Source organism: Hibiscus syriacus, unplaced genomic scaffold, assembly GCF_006381635.1.
Source record: "Hibiscus syriacus cultivar Baekdansim isolate YM2019G1 unplaced genomic scaffold, ASM638163v2 tig00110384_pilon, whole genome shotgun sequence".
In the NCBI taxonomy this organism is placed as follows: Eukaryota; Viridiplantae; Streptophyta; class Magnoliopsida; order Malvales; family Malvaceae; genus Hibiscus; species Hibiscus syriacus.
The window spans coordinates 1,578,704-1,601,222 of NW_024062715.1; the positions used below are offsets into that span (position 1 = coordinate 1,578,704).

The 22,519-nt window shown below is 33.5% G+C and overlaps 2 protein-coding genes across 3 annotated transcripts; both read left to right on the top strand.

Moving 5' to 3' along the window:
* The first annotated feature begins 1,387 nt into the window (after positions 1 to 1,387).
* On the top strand, positions 1,388 to 22,203 carry LOC120122085 (E3 ubiquitin-protein ligase BOI-like). Of its 2 annotated transcripts, XM_039141326.1 has the most exons (8): positions 1,388 to 1,516; positions 1,619 to 1,676; positions 2,530 to 2,708; positions 2,835 to 3,196; positions 3,605 to 4,156; positions 8,324 to 8,330; positions 13,172 to 13,175; positions 22,190 to 22,203. In XM_039141326.1, exons 3-5 carry the CDS (start codon positions 2,597 to 2,599, stop codon positions 4,145 to 4,147), a joined length of 1,017 nt encoding a protein of 338 aa, XP_038997257.1. In that variant the 5' UTR covers positions 1,388 to 1,516; positions 1,619 to 1,676; positions 2,530 to 2,596; the 3' UTR covers positions 4,148 to 4,156; positions 8,324 to 8,330; positions 13,172 to 13,175; positions 22,190 to 22,203. The 2 variants fall into 2 exon arrangements, with proteins under 2 accessions (XP_038997257.1, XP_038997258.1); XM_039141327.1 differs by lacking the exons at positions 8,324 to 8,330; positions 13,172 to 13,175; positions 22,190 to 22,203 and having other exon boundaries at positions 3,605 to 4,305.
* Positions 12,676 to 14,697, top strand: LOC120122160 (protein GAMETE EXPRESSED 1-like). Its single transcript, XM_039141383.1, has 4 exons — positions 12,676 to 13,139; positions 13,239 to 14,140; positions 14,220 to 14,367; positions 14,439 to 14,697. Exons 1-4 carry the CDS (start codon positions 12,706 to 12,708, stop codon positions 14,695 to 14,697), a joined length of 1,743 nt encoding a protein of 580 aa, XP_038997314.1. The 5' UTR covers positions 12,676 to 12,705.
* Positions 22,204 to 22,519: the final 316 nt, after the last annotated feature.

Here is a 22,519-nt window from a genome sequence, read left to right on the forward strand (position 1 = left end):
GTCGACCCACCTCGGTACATATCGTAAGGAGTTGCAGATAAATGTCTCCCCATTATGGCATTAAAATCATTACACATTACTGTCGTCGGGCTGTTAACTTGATCAACTTGTTCAGCCAGCCCATAGTGGGAGCTTAATGATTGACCCCGAACGGCACGCACTTGAATAAAATTTGCATACATCTCAATATCGGCGTCTGAATAATTACTTTGAGCTTCAACCATCATTTCAATATCATCATTGTTCAAAAGTTCGAACGCTGTATAACTTAATGGCAACAATGATGTTGGAAATCTGTACTGCAACGACGACATTCTTCTACTACTTCCAACATGAATCTTCCTCAAAATCTTCGTTATCAACTCGTAAAGAGTTATGTTTTTCTTCAATGATATTTTAACACGCTCATTTAATACGAAAACAAAGTCGGTTTCATCTTCTCGAATTTCACCATCATAATAAACAATAGCTGAAAGTCATGCCATTCTTTGAGTTTAAAAGTGCGGCAATGTTATATCTGCAAAAAAAAAAACAACTGAAACAATGTTGATTAAATAAATAATATATGAACGAAAATTTAACAGAATAAATTTTTTACACATAAACGTAAATAATTTAAATAATATAATTTTATATTATTACATGTACCGCAAAACTATTTCAACGTATATTCCCGCTTTCTAATTTTACAAACACAGAAATTAATTGAAAACAATTAATATAATATTTTTTCAATAATCATAATAAACAATAAATATAATAAAAAAAATTATCACAAAATTACCTTATAACGAAAAATCGCACGAACTTCTTAATAAAATATGAGAAAATTATCAGAATTATTGACTCGTTGACGGAATTGTTGTATTAATTTATAAGTTGAGAGGAGAGATGTGAGGAACTTAACCCGGGAGAGAAATGTATTTATAGTTGAGAAAAGTTATAACAATTATACAAGGCGCGATACCTGCCCCGCGCTATATATAATTATAAAAGTCAGGCGCGGCCCCTGACCCGCGCTATATCCTACGTGGCGTAAGGCTCGCCTCAGGTGCCGTGCTATACGTACGTGTATCCATGTCAGCATAAGATGCGTTGCAGGGGCGCGTCTTACCTCACTTGACGTCAAATCAGCGTATAGTGCGCTGCAGGAGGCGCACCTTACTGCAAAAAGTGTTAGATCAAAAAATATAATATGACCGGTGTTATATCGATAAATATATCGATTACTGATAATTTTTTTTTGTGTGAAAAAAATACCATAACATAAAGGTTATGTGAGTTAAGACAGTAAACGATAAATATTGATAAAATTAAATAATTTTAAAAATAAAATTAATACAAAAATATAATAGAAATGAAATTAATAAATTTGATCTACTATTTTTTTTCTTCTGCCTTCTCTTGCCGTTCCTTTCTTTGCTTTGCAATCTATCTTTGATGAGCCAAATCCTTTCAGATCCTAAATGATCGGTTCTTCTCTTTGACTTCTTCTCTCCAAGCGTTACATTTTGAGGTGCGTTTTTTGTTTTTCTTTTTTGACTCGCTATTTATTGTGTTTTGTTTCTGGGGTTTTTCTTCTTTTCTGGCTACTTCAAGATTGGGTTTGATATTTCAGGATATGGGTTGTTTCTGTTTTTTGGAATTGAATTCGGCAGTGCGTTCATCTCCCCCAGGTAGTTTTTTTTTTATTGTTTGGGTTTTTTATGCCTTTGATGATGATTTGTTTTGATTAGGGAGATTCATCTGAATCGTCAAAGAGATCTAAATCTCGCTGTTTGTCTAAATATTTTCACCTTTTAAACAAGTTCAAAACTGGATTTGTGCACAAATAAACCCTTTTTTCTCCGGGTTTTACCTTTGCTTATCTATGTTTGAATATCAAGGATTTTTTTGTATAAAAAGAAACCTTTTTGTTCTTGAAGATATCTGTATTTTTCTTGGAAGCAATATCCGCGATTTCAGTATTGTTTCTTTTGAAGCTTGATTATTGAGGCTATCACCAAAGCATTGGCGTGATCTTTTATATACCCTTTTCATTGTGTAGAATTACTTTGCTGAGGTAGATTAAAACTTTGTAGAAGTGATTTCCCCCCTCTAAATTGTTTGTTTGATACCTTTGTGTTTGAATTTCTAAAGATTTTTTTTAAAGATTATGGGGGTTGCATATATTCATGTGCTTGAACTTTTGGGGGATTAACCATGAGGGTCATTGTGGTGTTTGATATAAAACTGGAATTAGAGTTTCATTTATTTTGAACCTAATGTAAGGAAGACAAGTACATGACCACTTTGTTTCTTTTTTACCTGAATCTATCGATTGGACATGTATTTTTGGTGACAAAAAATTTGAATGGTATCACATTTCTCATAAATGCAGATTGCAGAGTATAATCGGACATTGCGTAATGTTGATATTGAAGATCTAGATAATGAACTCATATCTTTTACTCATTGTGCTGTATTTCTACTTCGATAATTCATTATTTTTATGTGGAGTACAACTGTATTTTCCTTGTTTTTTTGCAGGCAAATTCTCAGTTTTGGGTGTTCCTCAGAGAGCTAAATCACAGTGATTTAGGTTTTATATAGGAAAATGTTAGGAGGCAATAACAGTAATCCTGTGCTTCCTATTTCCGTTGATGAGAATCACCTTCAATATCAGAATCAGACTAATGCATCAAACCAACTGCAGTTATTTGGAAACTGTAAGTTATATTTTTTCACTTTTTTTTTTTTGCAATTAGAATCTTTTTTAATTATTTCTTTCACTTCCCTATTTTGGTATCCTCTTAAATTCAGTGGTAACGGGTTCATACCTTTTTAACCTGCAGTGCCAGTTGGGTGCCAAGTTGATCCTGTCAACTATTTTGGAAATGAACATCTCACTCCCATGATTCAACCCAATAAAAGAGGCAGAGAAACTGAAGATATTCAAAGGCAGCAAAAGCTACAAATTTCCTTGAATTATAATGCTTGTAAAGAGGAAGCTGACTGTCCCGCTAGCGTTCCAAATCCTAATGCTGTGTCAACTGGCTTACGGCTATCGTATGATGATGATGAGCGAAATTCAACTGTGACTTCCGGTAGTGGAAGCATGATGCAAGGACCATCGATGATCTTGTCGCTTGGTGACCATGTTAGAAGAGAACTGGATCGTCAGAAAGAGGAGTTTGATCGGTACATAAAAATTCAGGTATTATTGTGGTAAAAATAAAATGTCTCAAGGTTGGTTTACTGGTATGTAGCATGTTATTACTTTATAGCGCATATATATGTTGATGCATTAGCTATTGGCTGGCCCAAAGGCACTTGATATTTTCCTTGTTTGCAATAATTCAGATTAATCTTCTGTTTGGATCTAAGATCCGAAGTTCTGTCATGATAATGACATAGCATTTGCATTTCATGGTCATGACATTTTATACGCTCTTACTTTGTTATGTTTATGTTGAGATGCTTAGGAAGCTTGCTCAGTTTTTTGTGATATTGATATCTCGTTGATTATCTGTCAGTTATTCTAATAAAAAGGTTTCTAATAGAACTATGTAATCGGATATTGGTTTAAATTCGTTGGCATGATTTCATTTTATTCTCTTAATAGGAAGAGCACCTGACAAAGGGAATAAGAGACATGAAGCAGAAACACATGGCTTCTTTTCTTGCTGCTATCGAGATAGGAATCAGCAAGAAGCTTAGGGAGAAAGACAGAGAACTAGAGACTGTGAATAACAAGAATAGGGAACTGGTCGAGAGAATAAAGCAGGTGACCGCAGAAGCCCAAAATTGGCATTACAGAGCAAAATACAACGAGTCGGTTGTTAACGTGCTGAAGAACAACCTTCAGCAAGTAATCTCGCCGGGGGCTCAACTCGGGATGGAAGGTTTCGGAGACAGCGAAGTTGATGATGCTGCCTCGTATATCGATCCGAACAACTTCCTCAACTCCCCCCTCGGTGCCGCAAAAGGTGTTTCCGGGGGCACAAAGGAACACGTCATTTGCAGAGCATGCAAGGCGAAGGAGGTATCAATTTTGTTGATGCCGTGTAGGCATCTCTGCTTATGTAAAGACTGTGATTTATCAATCAATGTCTGTCCTGTATGCCAGGTAATTAAAACTGCTGGTGTCCAAGTGTACTTATCCTGAAACTTTGAAGTGTGTGGCAGAAGTCTTTGAAAAATATACCCCTTCCATTGTGTGTGGCGTCCAGCAATTTGCTCCCTTCTTTTCTCCTAAATTGAGACACTGTATGAAAAAGTAGAACATTTTCTTGAAATGGAGTTTGCAAAAAAGTATACTTTGTTTAGTCTCCCATCTTACTATTTGTGTGTTGGTTGTGTTTTCCGTGATGTGTATGCTGGGGGCGATTTTATTTAACGGAATATTTACCTTTTTAGCACCGGTTAATATATATTTCTCGAAGTGGTATCTTTTCGGCTGAGCTGGCGAAAGACGCGACGTGTTTTATCCGTGTTTTCGTTGAGTTGGATGCCACATGTGGAAGGCGCATTCCCGGGGACGCGCCTGCACTGGATTCTGATGACTCGATTGCTACGCTGGTATTTTGTTTAATAATAAATATTTTATTTTTATTATTATTATAAATTAGTAATATATTATGTAAAGTGTTTCGATTATAATGTTAGAATTATCAAATGTATTTTGTTAATGTGTGTTAAAGGTAGAGTGAATTATTTACATTAATATGATAGAACAATATATGAAAACCAGTTTTGATTTTATTGTAGTTATAGGAAAAATGTATGAAATTATAATATTACACATAAGGTTATATTATTATTTTTGATTTTGATTATCGATTTATTAATTTTATCAGTTAATTATTTAAATGTTATCAATCTAGTCATCTCTTATTAATATTTAACGAAAATATTGATGCATAAGTTAATAAATTAGTATAATTACAAATTTAATCTTCAAGACTTACATATTTTATAAAATTAGTCTTATTGAAAATTTAATTTAATAAATTTAATCCTCCAATCAGAACATAAAATGTGTTATCATATACATAAATTTTTTAATAATTTTTAATTTGTTTAATTTAATATTTTTTTCTAAAATTTTTAATTTGTTTAATTTAATATTTTTTTCTACTTAGAAGGTGGAATTATTATTATATTTTAAAAAAATTTATAACTAATAATATTAATTATTATATTAAATAAAGATTTGCTTGTTCCTATGATGCATTTTCATTTAAAACCTCAAAATTAACTTTCAACCAAGATAAAGCTATTCTACCTCCATTAAACTCTGGCGGAGCAGCTCCAAGATAATCAATGCACATTGACTGCCAATCACCATCCGCCATACCATACATCATATTTCCGTCGACGGAAGCCCCAGATGCATAGAGACATCCTCCAATGTAATTGTGGCCTCTCCACATGGAAGGTGAAAAGTGTGTCTCGGGCCTCTACCTCTCAATCAGTGCATAAATTAGGACAGGTTCGAGTTTACAACCGCCAATAATTGTTGCAATATACTCGAACCCGGCAGAAGCCAAATATGGCAAAATACGTTCCGATGTCGGTATACGTAGATTTTTAATAAAAGTCTCTAAAATAAGATCAGTATCCTAAATAATATACATTATAAAAATTAAAATTAATATAAATTCATAATAACTTTAAAATAAAAATAAATTTAAATATTAACATTAATTATAAAAAATATTATCATATCGCTAAAATGTCTGGAGATATGATCAATATCCAATCACAACAACATTTCGTTTTCCATTATAACTGTAGACAAAACAATATAATTAGCACAAAAAATTAATAATTCTAAATAAATAATAATTATATAAATATTATTTTAATAAAAATAATAATATTTACATAAATATATTAATATAAAATATAATAACTATTTAAAAAATACTAACATAAAAATAAATTTCTTACCACTAATAACAAATTTAAAACTCAAATAGTTAGAGAATTTGAGTTATATAAGAGAGGAGAATATGATTTTGGTGCGAAGAATGAGGGAGGGTTGAGGGGGTTTATATAGGGGAGGAGGAGGGGTAGTTAGGGAAAACGGGTGTGGGCATTTATGACATTTAATGAAAGGATGCGTCTTCCACACGTGGCAGTCGAGTCATCAGAATCCCGTGAAGGCGCGTCCCCGGGGATGCGCCTTCCACACATGACATCCAACTCAACGAAAACATGGATAAAGCGCGTCCCCAGGGACGCGCCTTTCGTCAGCTCAACCGAAAAGGTGTCACTTCAAGAAATATATATCAAACGATGCTAAAATGATAAATATTCGATAAATATATATCAGTTTGATCAAATCACCTATGCTAGGCGGTGTTGCCTGTGCTTTTTGTCTATTAACTAAGAAAAGTGGTTTTAAAAAATATTAAATGGTTTATAAATTATTAGGTTTAAATATAAAGCCAAAGGTGGGTGAAGAGTTTGGCGGAGTTAAATGATAATAGCAGATAGGGAAGTTCTACAGCGCGGTGCATCTTTAATATATAATTAAAAAAAGATATTATCAATTTTATTAATAAAATTGATAAAAAAAAATTACATAAAATATTATTATTTTTATTTAAAATATCAATATTTTTTAATATTTTTGGTAAAGTACTAATAATAACAAAACTGATAAAATAATAATAAAATCAATAGAAATAATAATATTTTTGATAATATTTTATTAATTTTATTATTTAAATAATAATAAAATTTATAATATTTTTTAATCGTATATTAAAATTGTCGCACGTAATCATTTCTCTAACAGATAAGTTGATGGGGGTGTCCTTGTCTTATGTTATCAATCAAAAATAGGATAAACTATCTCCCTGATGACCCGTTAATATTTAATAGAATGATTGATGTGGCAGTTAAATAAATTAGTATAACAAATAAGTTAATGGGGGTGTCCTTGTCTTATGTTATCAATCAAAAATAGGATAAACTATCTCCCTGATGACTCGTTAATATTTAATAGAATGATTGATGTGGCAGTTAAATAAATTAGTATATTTATATATTTGGTCTTTATCACTTATACATTTAACCATTTTGATTCTAGTTATAATTTAATTTTATAAATTTAATTCTGATTTGTTTAATCATTTTGATTCTAGTTATAATTTAATTTAATAAATTTAATTTTCAAATCAAGTAAGTGTAGCCACTTAATAAGAAGAAACAGTTTGTAATTTAATAAATTTCACTCCAATTATAAAGTGACACATGTCATCTAATGAATGGAAGCTTATAATACCATTATTAGCACTTATCCATTAACCTGAAGCATGGGTTCGGCCCAGCTCTACCGCTTCAAGCAAGCAACATAGTAGGTTTTATTTTACAACATAAAACTATATGTTCTATTATGCTCATTAAGGAAACAAAATTGGTTGAATTGGCATTAACGCATAAAATATTTCAAATTTCATAAAATTCATACAATTTTATGAAATATTTTAAAAAAATAATAGTACTAGTTTTTTTTTAAAAAAATTGACACTAATGCATATACGATTTCAAAATAAATGTAAGGATGTTCATTTTTTATGCTTTAACCGAATTAACCGACCGAACCAAATTAGTTTGGTTAATTTGGTCAGCCACCGAATTAATTCAGTCGGAAAACAATTAATATTTTTTTTAATATTCGATTAATTCGGTTCGAAATCAATTAATTAACTGAATTAACCAAAATTATCAAATAACCGAATCAACCAAAATTATCAAATATTAAATATATTATATATACTAAATACATATTTTAAGCTCAAACTCATTAAGAATTAAGACCCAAATATTTTTTAATCATACTAGACTCATTAAATTATCACCACCTAATTAAATTTTAACCCAAATAAAAAAAATCTTCCACTATAGTCAAATTAATCTAATTTAAAAAAAATTGTTTCGGTTAACGATTAATTTGGTTAATGGAAATTCGGTTCAATTGGTGGTCGAATTAACCTTTTGAACACCCCTAAATATATGGAATTCATACAATTTCATAAAATATTTTGAAAAAAATGGTATAAGTTTTATTTTAAAATAAATTATTACGTATATAATTCTTAAATAATTTAAAAAATATAATTTTTAGTTAATAAAAAATAATATTTTTTATTAAAAAATCATATAGGTAGATACTTTTTAAAAAAGTAAAACTTGTAAGATTATTTTTTTCAAGATATGTCATAAAATTGTATGAATTTTGAAATATTTTATTCATTAGTGAAATTTAATTATTTTTTTCCTCATATTTCTGAAATTGAGCTTAATAGAATATATATACTACATAATTAAGGCAAAATGTTTTTGGACTTGATTGAATTTGTTCAAAATTTTCAAAAATAATTAAAGTCCATTAAACTAGAATTTAAGCACAAAACAATTTTCTGGGTACGTAGTACCGATACTGTTCTTACAGTATCGATACTATATGAATAATATCGATATTGTTCGTGTGTTACCGATACCAAAGGTAAGAGAAGTATATTAGACTTGGATGGCTCTCTAACAATTGATATCAATTTTTCAAATACATAACATTTTTTTGATAGCTTTATGCACATGCACTTAAATACAAAAATTGGTATTGCATTAAGTATATTAGACTTGGATATATTGAATTTCTTGTGCTACTAACTTGTTTGTTCATCTTTGTTGAAATTTAATGTCTTTTAAGTGTCATGTTTTTAAAGTCATTTTTTTTGTTTGGAATGCATTTATTGAGGGTGGCTTTGATTTTCCAAATGATTTTATGCTAAAATTTACCACTTACTCTCCATTGTTAATTTTGAACTTTAAATTTGAATTAATTTTTATATAACAAAAAGTGAGAGAAGTACATGTTTGAAAAATTCAATTTCAAGAATAAAAAAGAGATGAAAAAGGGGGAGCTTTAATATTTTCCAAATATTTATCTTTTTCATGAAATATTTAATTAAGAGAGACTTTTGCCAAAACAAATTTTCAAATGTTTTGTTATATTAGAAAGAGAGAGATTGTTTAACTATGTTTTATAATATTTTGATATAACAAATTAAGGCAAAATGTTTTTGGACTTGATTGAATTTGTTCAAAGTTTTCAAAAATAATTCAAAGTCTATAAAACTAGAATTTAAACACAAAACAGTTTTATGAGTACGTAGTACCGATACTGTTCTTACAGTATCGTTACTACACGAAAAGTATCGATATTGTTTGTGTTGTACCGATATCAAAGGTAAGAGAAGTATCGATACTCTCTAGGTAGTATCGATACTACCAGTTATTTTCCAAATTGATTCCATAATGCAAAATAGTTATTGGTACCCTGATACTACTTTACACAATGATATTGATACCATGAAGCATAATATCGATATTGGTCAAGCCCAACGGTGTTTAACGACAAGTTTATTTAAAAGGTAGTACCAATACTCATTAAAGGAGTACCGATACTCTTTGCACTAGGCATTTTTATTTTGCAGAAAATTATTCCCCAATGGCTAGAAACGCCACAAACTCATTCCAACATATAAAAACAAGTTGAGGACACTTGAAGAAGGTTGGACATCACCTATCCAAGCAATCAAACACAAGAGAATATATTTTCATTCTTATTTTCATTTCTCTTGTAAATATTAGTGTTTTGAGCTCATTGCAAATCTTTTAATTGTTTTTCTTGTGAGCTTAAAATTTGTAAAAACCTTCCTTTAGAGAGGTTTTTCTTGTTTACATCTTATTCCTTTTGTAAAGGGGATTGGTTCTAGCTTAGCCTTTGAAAAGCTAGGGAGTTGTAAATGTTATCTCTTTATCCTAAATGATGAGCTTATATAGTGGATGTAGACTTGGTTGAGAAGTAGAACCACTATAAATCTTTGTGCAAATTATTTCATCTTTTTACTCCTTACTCCCTAAACTCAAAAAGCCAATTTCCCTCATCTTGGCAAATTATTTAGTTGTTCAATTGAGCTTCATTGAAATTCTAACAATTTTCCCTTTAAGTGACACATGTCACAATATGTTGATTTTGAAATGTATTTTTTTTTAAAATATTATGATATTTATAAAAAAAAACTAACTTTCCTTTTATTATAAAATAGCTCCAAAAATCCCATATCCAAACTTTAATCCGTCGCCGCTGCCTTTCGGGCCACGACCACCACCACTAACGTAGTCCCTACCATCCTCCTACTCATATGTCGTCATATTTTCCTTCGATTGGTCGTCGAAATCGCATGGGATCGCGATTTTAATCCTAGGGTTCGAGTGGTTTAAAATATTGTTTCATCGTCGATTGACCGTCGAACAGTCACGAATTCATGGGGGTTTTGGTCAGTGGGGAGAGGGGAGGTCGAGTGGAGGCTCGTCGACAACAAAAGGCGGCAGCCGATGTGGGTTTAGGAGTTAAAATGAATGTTTTCAAAGTTTTGGGTTTATTTCGAAATTTGTGTTTTTTTGTTTTTTAAAAATATGTAATTTCAATTTTTTTTAATTTTAAATAAAAAATTATCAGGTTGTGACACATGTCATTTAACTGGAAAATTAACACCGTTATCGGGCCAGGAACTTAAATGAGTAACGTTTGTAACATTAGACACCTAGATGAGACGAAAATTAATTTAAGCACCTATTTAAAAAAATGATATAATTTAAACACTTATTTTAATATTAAACCTATATAAAAATTTAAAATCTTATACCCAAGCATTCATCGGAGCAGTTGGACGTACTGCTATATTCACGGATCTATCGGAGCAGGCACCCAACACGTGACTCCATTCAAACCTCAGGAATTTACTACTCTGACCCGACACAATAAATAAATCATATAAAAATACTAATAAAATCCTATGAAAAAAACCCTAATTTGGACTACCAGTTCAAAATCCCTAAAAAAACACAGATTTGAAGATTTTGTTTAGCTAAAATTTGTACTAATGGCTCCCTTTTTCTCTTCATATGTAAAATATATTGATTTCCTTCATTAAAATTTTAAAATAAAAAACAAACCAATCCATATTTTATAATAGGAATTCATAAACTACAAAAGAAATAATAAAACTTTATTTTCTTATAAACAAAATGGATATTATAAAGAAGTTTAGACCGGAAATCTAAAAAAAAAACCCTGAAAACTCTCGTCTTTAAATAAAATAACAGTGAAAGTTCAGATTTTTTCTTTGAACGAAAAGGGAGCAAAAATAGAGAGAAGATCATTTAGATAATGAAAACAAAAATCAAAATCTGTTAACGTTCAAATTAAAGTGTGAGAGAATAGGTTTTAGGGGAAGCAATAAAGAGAAGTCGAGATAAGAAATCAAAGGAGGATAAAAACGAAAAGATCGAAACCGTTAGGGTGGTGTTTCTGTAAATAAGCTAATACAATTTAAAATATTTTTAACACTAAATCAGACTCTTAAAATATTGCATACTAAATCATTTAAGAATGGACGCTCGAATACCTTATAGTTGCTAGTGCTCGAACATAAAACATCTAAAAATAACAATAATCCATTTTATCACTAATATCGTTTGGTTCATACACTCTAAAATATATTGTAATTATAATAATCTGTATTAGACATGTTATGTACAATATTAACATATAATAATATTTTTATATATGCTAACCATAAGATTCAATAAACATTTATCCAACAATTAATTGGTCCAATGGGATGATACGCTAAATTCCTTAAGGAATGAAGGTAAGTTGATTCTCATCCAATGAATCCATATGAAATTCATTGTACTGTTCTCTACTCCCCTTGGTAAACCAAATCAATTTCCTTTTTTGAAATAAACTAAATTAAACCGATACATATTTATCATTTAATGGATACTGTTATGGTTACAAATGATTAATGAGACATACCTTTAAAATATTATTTCCTTTTAAAATTTTAATCTTTTACATAAATACGTAATTTTTCTTTTAGATTGATATAATTTTAAAACCCTAAATCAAATTATGAAACATTACCTCTTTTATTAGTAATTAATGATGCAAAATATTGTAAAATAAATTCGCAAAAATATATCAGTAAATTATACGTTTACTATCTAAACTATCAGTTTTAGTCCGTTTTAGTATTGAAACTTTCAATTTTAACGGACCAAAAATTAATGTTAAGTTTTGAATTTTTTTTGAAAGTTTAGGTACTAAAACGGACCAAAAATATTAGTTTAGGTATTAAATGCATTAAGTTTTTAACGGTGAGTACTAAAATGAAACAAACACTAAACGTTAGGCATGATTTTGAAAAAACTGAAAGTTTAGGTACTAAAACAGACTAAAATTGATAGTGTAGATACTAAATACGTAATTTATCCCAAATTTTTTTTCTTAAATTATGTCATTATTTAATGAATAAAACTAAACCCTTTCATGAAACATTAGTTCTTTGTAAAAAGAAAAAGGGAATTGCGAGAAAACTCATCGTTTCGCATTCGGTTGTTTGCTTTTTGTTTTCATATTTCCAATATCCTGTCTTTTTCAACCGACTGTCTTTGAGTGAGATCTTTTAATAAAACCAACTTTTTTGTATTTAACGTTGCTTGGCCTCCAAGTTTGTGCCCAGTCGAGGGTATATAAACACAACCGAGTCAGGGTTTTCTGATTTGCTTGAATCCAGAGTTACAGGTTTCCTATTCTCGGAACCATCAATGGGTTCTCATCGGAATATTCACTTTCTGGTAATGCTGCTCTCGGTTTCAACAACATGCCAGTCCTGGGGTTTTTTCTCTTTCTCTTCCAAACCATCTCACAGTCCAGAAGAACTCGCCCATGGAGACTCGGTGGCCGAATTCTCCATGGATGGTTTAAACGACCAGAAGGGAATGAGGTTGCTTCAAGATGCTAAAACCAGGTTGGTCGGGACAAATTCTTGCTGGAGAAATGCCTACGGGCATCTCCTTTCCGGCTGCAAAGACATCGTCGCTACATCCGAGAAACGTTCGAGATTCGCCTGGCATTTAAGCGATTGTTTTCAAAAGGATTCCGGCAGACCACCTTTCCCGTTTTGTCACGCAGATTCCGCCATGGTTGATTGTCTGAAGAAGTTGAACGACTTGGAACACAAGGTTTATCTCGACTTCTGGCTTGAGACCAATTCAATCTGTTATCAGTTACAGTTGAGTAAACCCTTTTTCTTACAAAACCCAGTCTTGTTTTTCTGATGTTTTAAATTGCCGACATGAATTTGGGTCTGTTTCTTGTGTTGTTTTATCAGGAATCAGGCGTTCAAGATTGAAACAGAGAGACTCGTCAACGAACTCAAACACTCTGCTCAATATGCACAGGACAAACTAGATTCCATCGAGGAAACAACAAATGCCGTGCTACGGAGTTCGAATGAGATCAGTGATTCCTTGAACGATATCGATGTTCGAATCCAGAACGTTGATCAAACGACTCAGGGTTTAGAAGGTTACATGGAGAGTTTGATTGAGCATTCAAGGACGGTTTACAAGCAATCTTCTGAGATTGCGGATTCACAGAGAGAGTTGCGTGATGGTCAAGCAATGATGAATGAACAACTCAAGGAAGGAATGTCGATGCTTGATGGTGCTTACAAGAATTTGGGGTATCAAGTAGATAGCCTGAGAAGTGAGGCCATTGCAATAGAGAATGAGATTAACAAAGTTGGAAATACAATGTCTTCAAGCATGAACAATCTCAAATTGACAGCAGATGATATTAGAAACAAGGCAGGTGCCTCGCTAGACAAGCAGCAGCAGCTTCTAAATGGGCAGTCGACCGCACTCGAGGGTCTTCAGTTTCTTACTCGATTCCAATCCGAAGCTCTGGAAGAGAGCAGGAATACTCTGCAACGGTTAGCGGAGTACGGTCGAAAACAACAAGAGGAGCTTCTTAAACGACAAGGACAGCTTCAGCAAGTCCATGATCATTTGGTGGAGAATTCGAAATCAATATTGGCAGCTCAGGAGGCATTTGAATCAAAGCAAGCAAGCATGTTTATAGCACTAGACAAGATATTTGCTCTGCACAATGCCATGCTGCTCGAATCAAGACTAATTAAAGCTTTCTTTGTCTACTCTATGTCAACCTTCATCATCTACATGTTCACCAGCACAAAGCAGACGTATCCCGTAAGAACAAGGCTATATATCGGTACGTCCACATGCATTCCGCTTTACTTGGACATGAAATCTAGCTTAGTTGTAAAGCAACTCACTCCCTTTGGTTGCAGGACTATGTGCTACGTTCTCGATAGAAGTCGCCGTCATTCGCTTCACGGAAGATGATATCGAACAACAGACATGGATGATAAATCTGGCTAGGTCGCTGTATGTGCTCGTTGCTTGTATTCAGATCCTATATGCCGTTTGCACGTACAGGTATGGCCAATAACAATGGAAGTACGTGAAACATACATGGATTGCAGGATTAAAGGATTTGTGTTATGCAGGGACTATGAATTACTGAACCATCAGATGCTATTGACATTGATGGAGAAAGTTGACAGAATGCAGAGGAACAAAGTAGCATTGTCATGGGAAACGGAGGATAGTGACGTGGAGTGGTCTTCATGGGTTGATGTAGACTTACCGGAAGATGTCGATAAGCTGAAAGATCCAGACTTTGTAATTGGAGAAAAAATGGAAGAGAGTTGGGTTTCAACCTCTTTCAGCACAAGAAAATATAATCTGCGCCAACGCAAATACTGACGTATATGGTTTAACCTTATCCATGAATTGGATTGGTGTTATTAAAGGATAGATTTGTTTATTCACCAATAACTTCTTGATTATATAGCTATAGGTTCACAAGACTGCTTCTATATTTGTATGATATTATAACTGAAAGTTCTACTATGTACAATTTTACTCCTCCCATGAATTAGTATTAAATAAAATTTATTTGTGGATGGCAAATTATTTCAAATTTATAGATATAGATTTATTTATTTGTTGACGCCTCTCCCCGACGTCAGAGACTAGTCGTGAGAGTACGTGAACTAATGATATTGTTGTTGGATGAACTGTTGACTGATTTGGTCGTATATCATTGCTGGCCGGAATAAGGATTTTGGGATGGAAAGCTAGTTTGTCTCCTTTCTCTTAGGGTTCATTTCGACTAATTCTTTCAGATTGGGATAAAATCTACGCTCACCATACCAAATGGTAAAGGCAAATTTATGATAATTATTCGTAGATGGGTAGAGCTTGTTGATATTTCTTTCTAATAGTATATGATAACTTTGATTGATTATATGGGCCAGCTAGTGATCATGTAATCACATTGTAATTGTTCAGAGGATATGAAACTCCGAAGACTCTGATAAGTGGAAGTTCCCTGTACAAATAATTAGTTAAAAATACAATACACTTCCATAATTACAAATAAATTCTTCTCATACCGGAAATTTCCTTTGAGGTTTTTGGGTCCTCTCGATGAGAAAGCTGCCATCAATGGTGCAGGTTTAAGAGAAGGGAACGAAGAATGGAAATCCGCAACATGGCATATTTTCTCTTGGCACACATTAGCAGGGCTAATGGAATCTGAGGAATCTACTGTTGTGCTTCTGGTGAACCGATCGTCTCTGCAAATCTCTCCCTTCACTCACTCATCCTCAATCTGTTTTAAAGTAACTTACGGTTAATCGATGGACTGGCGCAATCTATTCCCATGCTCTGCTGGAAATCAACTTCACTATTTCCCCCCAAACTCACGAGATGGGGTTCAGATTGTTCATCCACCGCCGGGAGTTTTCGAAGGTGGAATTGAAGAATTGAGATTCTCGCTTGTTGGGCAATTTTTGGGGGCTGCTCCCAAATTTACTTCTCTGCAACAGATTATTGATTTCCTGTGGAGAAAGCCTCTGCAAGGAGCCAACGTGCAGGTCAGCTACGCAGGTAACAACCTTTACCTATTTTCGTTTAGTTCAGTTGGAGAATGACCCTTGGCATATCTTCAACAAACCATTAATCCTTAGGAAATGTGTTCCGAACATGAAAAAACTGCAGCTTGATTTATCAAGAATACCTATCTGGGTACACTTATATAACGTTCCCCTTGAATTGTTTTCTTGTGAAGGCCTCAGCTATATAGCTAGTGCCATAGGCTTCCCCCTTTCAATGGATTCTATCACTGCATCTAAATCTAGGTTAGAATTCGCTAAAGTGTGTGTTGAAGTTGGGGCATCTGATGTGATCCCTAAGGTTATTGACATTGTGCTTAACAACGGTCATACAACTTCGATTGTTGTCAAAATACCGTGGTTGCCTCCTACCTGTAAAAACTGCAAAGTGTTTGGTCACAGTGTTAAAGGATGTAAGCATAATCTTGCCTCTCAAGTCTCTACTCTGGTCTGGAGGAAAAAAGACCTCGCCTCCCCATCCACACTGGATTCTGAAACTGCTAACACTGCAGAAAATCAAAATTCTAAGACTGCCAATCCTGAATCCTCTTTGAACAAACCTCTGAAGGATAACGACACAAAGAATCAATCTCGCTTAGAATCACATCTTTTTCAAAATGATTCTGTTGCTTCAAGTGATCCCATAAAATCAGATTTCTCTAATTCTACTATTATTGATCAAGGAACCACTTCTGAACTTAATGTTGAAGAAATTTCCAAAATTCCAGATCAGTTGGGTAATTTAGCAGATAGCTTTTATGTTCCATCATTACCTAATAAAAGGGGTACTGCAAGATAAGACAAAGCTCACAATACATTAACAGGGTCTAGCAACCGTTTTCAAATACTGAACACGATGGAAGAAACACATACTACCTCAGAAAATCAAGGAAAAAAAGTAAGAGCAGGATCTTCTGGTGTTGCAGAATTGATCAAAGAACTCAAAGCTAAAAAGAGGGATCATGTTGACAAATCCAAGCATTCTACTTCAGGTAGTCAAGGAGGGGACTCGGGCTCCTCCCCCAAAGGAAAATGATCATTTCCTTCTGGAATGTAAGAGGATTAAATAATCCTCTTAAACAAGGCCAAGTCCTACGAAGGGCAACCAAGAATAATGTAGAAATTCTTTGCTTGATGGAAACTCGAGTGAAATTAGAGAAATCAGAAGATTTATTAGCTACCTTTTTTGTGAATTGGAATGTTCTCACTAAATATGATTTTGCAGTTAATGGCAGAATATGGATTTTGTGGAGGAAAGGTCTGGATTTATCATTATGTAATGCTACGGATCAGAGTATCATTGTCAAAGGTATGTTTAATGGTGTTCCATTCATTATTACTGCAATATATGGTAGTAATAATGGTATTACTAGAAGACAACTTTGGCAAGAACTCTGACACCTTGAATCAAATTTTAGTGACCTTCATTGGCTTTTGGGAGGTGATTTTAATGTCATCTTGAACAATTATGAAAGTTCTGATCAAGAGCTTACGGGTATGATTACTTCCTCTGATATGATAGAATTTCAAGAAATCACTCATGACCTACAGTTACAAGATCATCCTTTCTTTGGTCCTACATATTTCTGGAGCAATAAACAAAGTGACAACTACCTTGCTCGAAAACTCGATAGAGTACTCATTAATCTTATGTGGTTCGAATCTTTTCCTCACTCATGTGTGGAATTCTTAGCTCCCGGTCCTTCTGATCATTGTATGGAAGTGGTGGATCTCCACAAAGAGGCTCATTTAAATGGTCCTAAACCCTTCAAATTCTTCAACTACTAGACTATTCATCCAGAGTTTCTTAATATTGTTAGTCATTCTTGGAATATGGCAGCCCAAGGCAACCCAATGAAGTCTTTATTCTTAAAGCTCAAACGACTCAAGGCTAGTCTTAAACAACTCAACAAAGACTACTTTAGTGACATCTCGGCTCGAGCTAGACAAAAAAGAGAAGAACTTGAAAGGCAGCAAATTCTTACCTTAAGAGGAGATGAATCCATTGAGAAAGAACTCGAGTTGCAGAAAGAGTTCAATTCTTTAGAAGAAGTTGAGACCATGTTCTTAAAACAAAAAGCTAAAATGCATTGGCTAAAGGATGGTGATAAATGCACAAAGTTCTTTCACTCAGTCATTGCTACTAAGAACAAGAGATAGACTATATGGGTCCTTGTTAACAATCGGGGGGAAAGACTTGAATCATTTGAGGAAATATCCTTGGAAATAATAGAGTTCTACAAGAATCTTTTAGGTTCCAAGGATCCTATAGTAAAAGATTGCTCTTCTACACTTCTGAAAGGTCTTATGACACAAATTTCACCACTTGAAGACTCTGAAGCTCTTGTCAAGGAAGTTACTAATGATGAGATTAAAGATGTTATTTTCAGCCAAGGCAATGACAAGGCTCCCGGACCTGACGGTTTCACCTCTCTCTTTTTCAAGAAAGCTTGGCCAGTGATTTGCAGTGATGTTAATAAGACAATAAAATACTTCTTTCAAGAATCTTTCATTTATTCATCCTTTAATGCAACCACTATTGCTTTGATTACAAAACAGCCAAATCCGAGTAAAGTTTCTAATTTTCGACCCATTTCATGTTGCTCGGTTATCTACAAGACCATTACAAAGATTCTTGTCAATAGAATGACAAATCTGCTACCTAAGATTATTGCTCCTAATTAGTCTGCTTTTGTGAAAGAAAGGAGTATAGTTGATAATACCATTCTCGCTCAGGAAATAGTCAAAGGATATGGGAGGAAGACCATTTCACCAAGATGTACTCTCAAAATCGATCTTCATTTAGCTTTTGACTCCATAAATTGGGACTTTATTTATGCAGTTCTTAAAGTACTGGAATTACCTCCTAAATTCATCGATTGGATCGTCTCATGCTATACAGATGCTAGATACTCCATTGCTCTCAATGGAAGCTTGGTTGGATATTTTAAGGGAGCCAAGGGAATCAGCCAAGACGATCCGCTTTCACCTATTTTGTTTGTCCTGGTTATGAATGTTCTCTCTAACATCCTCAATAAAGCCGCTCTTAGAGGGATTTTTGCCTTTCATCCTAAATGTAAGAAAATATGACTCACACACCTATCATTTGAGGATGACTTATTAATTTTCTGCAAAGGAAACCTTGAGTCTGTTATGGGAGTCATTACTGTTTTGGACTGCTTTTACAAATATTCTGGGTTGAAGCTTAACGCAGGTAAATACGAGATCCTCACTGCAGGTATTTCAGCTTATACTCTTGGTTCTGTCATCAATTATTATGGTTTCAAACACAGTAGATTGCCTGTTCGTTACCTGGGGATTCCACTTGTAACCAGAAAGCTTACTGATAAAGACTGTCAATCATTGCTTGATAATATCAAGAGCAGACTTCATCAATGGTCTAGGAAGAAAATGAGCTATGTAGGCAGGGCTGAACTTATTAAAACTGTTCTCTATAGCGTCACTAATTATTGGTACAAGCAGCTTGTATTAGTACAGTCCATTATCAAAAAGATAGAGCAATTATGTTCCAGATTTTTCTGGAAATGATTGGACACCCCTGCTGTTGGCGCAAGGGTGAGTTGGGAGAAAGTTTGTAAACCAAAATCCGAAGGAGGCCTAGGTTTAAAGGATATTAAATCCTGGAACAACGCCTACCTAATTCATCTCACCAGGAAATTACTCGCGGGGGAAGGTTCTCTATGGGTAGCGTGGATTCATAACTACATAATCAAGCAACATGACTTCTGGACCATGGAAGAACAGCAAAGCGCAAGCTGGAGCTTCAAGCGTATGCTGAAAATCAGAAGAGTCCAAACAGTGCTTATAACATCAGTAAAAACCACAAAGGATATTTGGAACGAGATTCGTCCTAAAGATATTAAAGTCCCATGGCATAAATTAATCTGGTTTTCCTTTCATGTACCGAAGCATTGTTTAATTTTCTGGTTTGTTATTCTGGATTGGCTACCCACTAAGGATAGACTGCAACGCTTTGGCCTTATTACCAATGATCTCTGCATCTTCTGTTCGGAAGCAAAAGAAACTAGAAACCATCTCTTCGCCGAGTGCTCGAAGACAACTTCCATTTGGATATCAATCATTCAACTTTCTGGTTTGAGCAGGCAATTATCGACTTGGCCAAACCTGCTGGATTAGGCGACATCTACATGGAAAGGTAATTCATTGATCACTTGCATTCTGAAGCTATCATGGTGCGCTTTTAATTACAACATTTGGGAGGAAAGGAATCGCAGGATATTCAAAGGAACTTGCAGAACCGAAGAGAGAATTATTAATACTATTAAGGAGATAGTTAGATCTATTCTAAGTAATAGGAATATTAATAGATTAGATAGTATAAATTCAACTCTTTGTAACCACTGGGGTATAATCTAATTTTGCTGTAAATTGATCCCAATTCTTGTTTTTTGATTGGACTGTATTGTTAGTAGCTTGATGCTATTTTTGGGTAATAAAATCTTGATTATCCAAAAAAAAAAAATCTTCTCCGCAAAAGCTTTAACAGTTCTTTTGCACGCCCTAATTTCTGTACACTCAATACTTTCTCCTCTCCCTATTTTTTCACCTTCAATTTCTTATCCATTTTTACAGCATTTAATACACACATATATATCCCCTACACACCACCCGAATGAAATTGCTTACTTACTCGCAGGAGTTGTCTAACTTGTCCGTTTGAAGCACGTAAGAGGCATGCATGAGAGGGGAAGTAGCCGACTCTTCTAGGTGATTTCGATGGAAGAAGATACCATCTTTTTTCGACAACTTGCAAATATAACCTTTAAATCCACCATAACTTAAATTTAAATTCTATTTAAATCAAAATTAATCATAAATTATACCATCTCAGATTTTAATATAGTATAAATAGAATATAATATATAAAAAGATTATAAAATTAAAATTATATCACATCAGATTATATATATATTAATAGTTTTATCAACTTACTAATGAATATACATTTATAATTTTAAAAAGTAATTAAAATATGTTAAAATTTGAACTAATTTAGAATCAATATTTTTTAATAACATGGGAGAACAACTGTCTTTTTAATCATATGATAGGTTTAAGAATTAAGGATAAACTATGCATTTAGTAAATAAACTATCAATTTCAACCCATTTTAGTACCTAAACTTTAATTTTTTTAAAAACCATATCTAACGTTGAGTTTTTGTTTCATTTTAGTACCCGACGTTAAAAATTTAACGGACAAGCTGACGTAGTATAGTTTCGGTGGATGGACAACTAATCTGAACCTGTACACCACAAGAGAATGACGAGTTAACCAATATAGTCCCATTGCAGGCTCATCAGAAGGTGGATCATGGACATCGGAGGATGAAGAAATCAAAGTGACTATTATCGATTCGGGTATACTGAGGCGTTTGCTGGTGAAACAGATGCTAGAATTGAGTTCTGGGGATAAAAAAAGGTACGAGATGAAAAGTTTGAGCTTCACTAGTCGACAGATGCAACAACCGCGTGATTATAGACGCGACGATTGACAAGCCCATCCGTTGAATATTTAACGAAAATGTATTAAAATGAAACATAAACTAAACATTATGTATGATTTTGAAAAAAAAAATTAAAGTGTAGATACTAAAACAAACTAAAATTGATCATTTATGTACTAAACGCGTAGTTTATCCAAAAATCAAAGATTAACAAAAAATAAAGGGTAAACTACAGAGTTGATCATTTTTTTATTTCGATTTTATAAACCTAGGGTCACTTTATTCAAAAAACATATTTTGCAATCACTTTCGTTTTGTTTTAATTAAGATGTGATCACTTAGACTTTAAGTGTCGTGAGTTCGATGATGTGACACGTTAGTAAAATAGTTTAATTTTTATTTGAACCAATAAACTTAAGATAAATTACTAATCATAGATTTTTTTATAAACCCAAAATAGTTCAGAGATAAAATATCAATTTACACTTTTTTTCCATGTGTTTTCTTCACCAAACCTATCTTCTCCATCGCTTCATGACTATCTAGCCTCGATGGATAACTAAACTGGACACCCCTTAGCTCAATTGTACCTTCCACATTTGTTTCCCTTTTAGAAGATCCAGATCCAATGCCAAAGTTTCTCCCATGTCTAGTGCCGTTATAATCAAAACAAATGATTTCATGACAGATTTAAAGCAGAAACATACCTGAACAAATTAATAGCAATGTACTAGTTATTACAATGCTCATTGGCTCATTGATTAACTATTATGAAGCTCAATCATTATACAATAAACCGAGGCCATAAGAGGATAAGATGAAGAACTGGGAAATGCCATAGAATATACCGACGATTTGGCCACGGTTAAATGAACGCTTTGAAGGCTCCACCAGCTCACGGGCATAAAGATCAAGGATCTTCTCCTCGGCACAAAATGCAGCAACGGTTCGAATATTGCCGACGGCCTCAATGGCACAAAATGATTTCATGACAGATTTAAAGCTAGCTAGCTCGGAATCGATCCCGAGAGATTATTATAGCCAATATTAAGCCTTTCGAGACGATAAAGCATAAGTGTTCGACAAATTAGCACAAGTATTCGACAAATTGTCCCACTGAAATTGTTACGAGACAAGAATA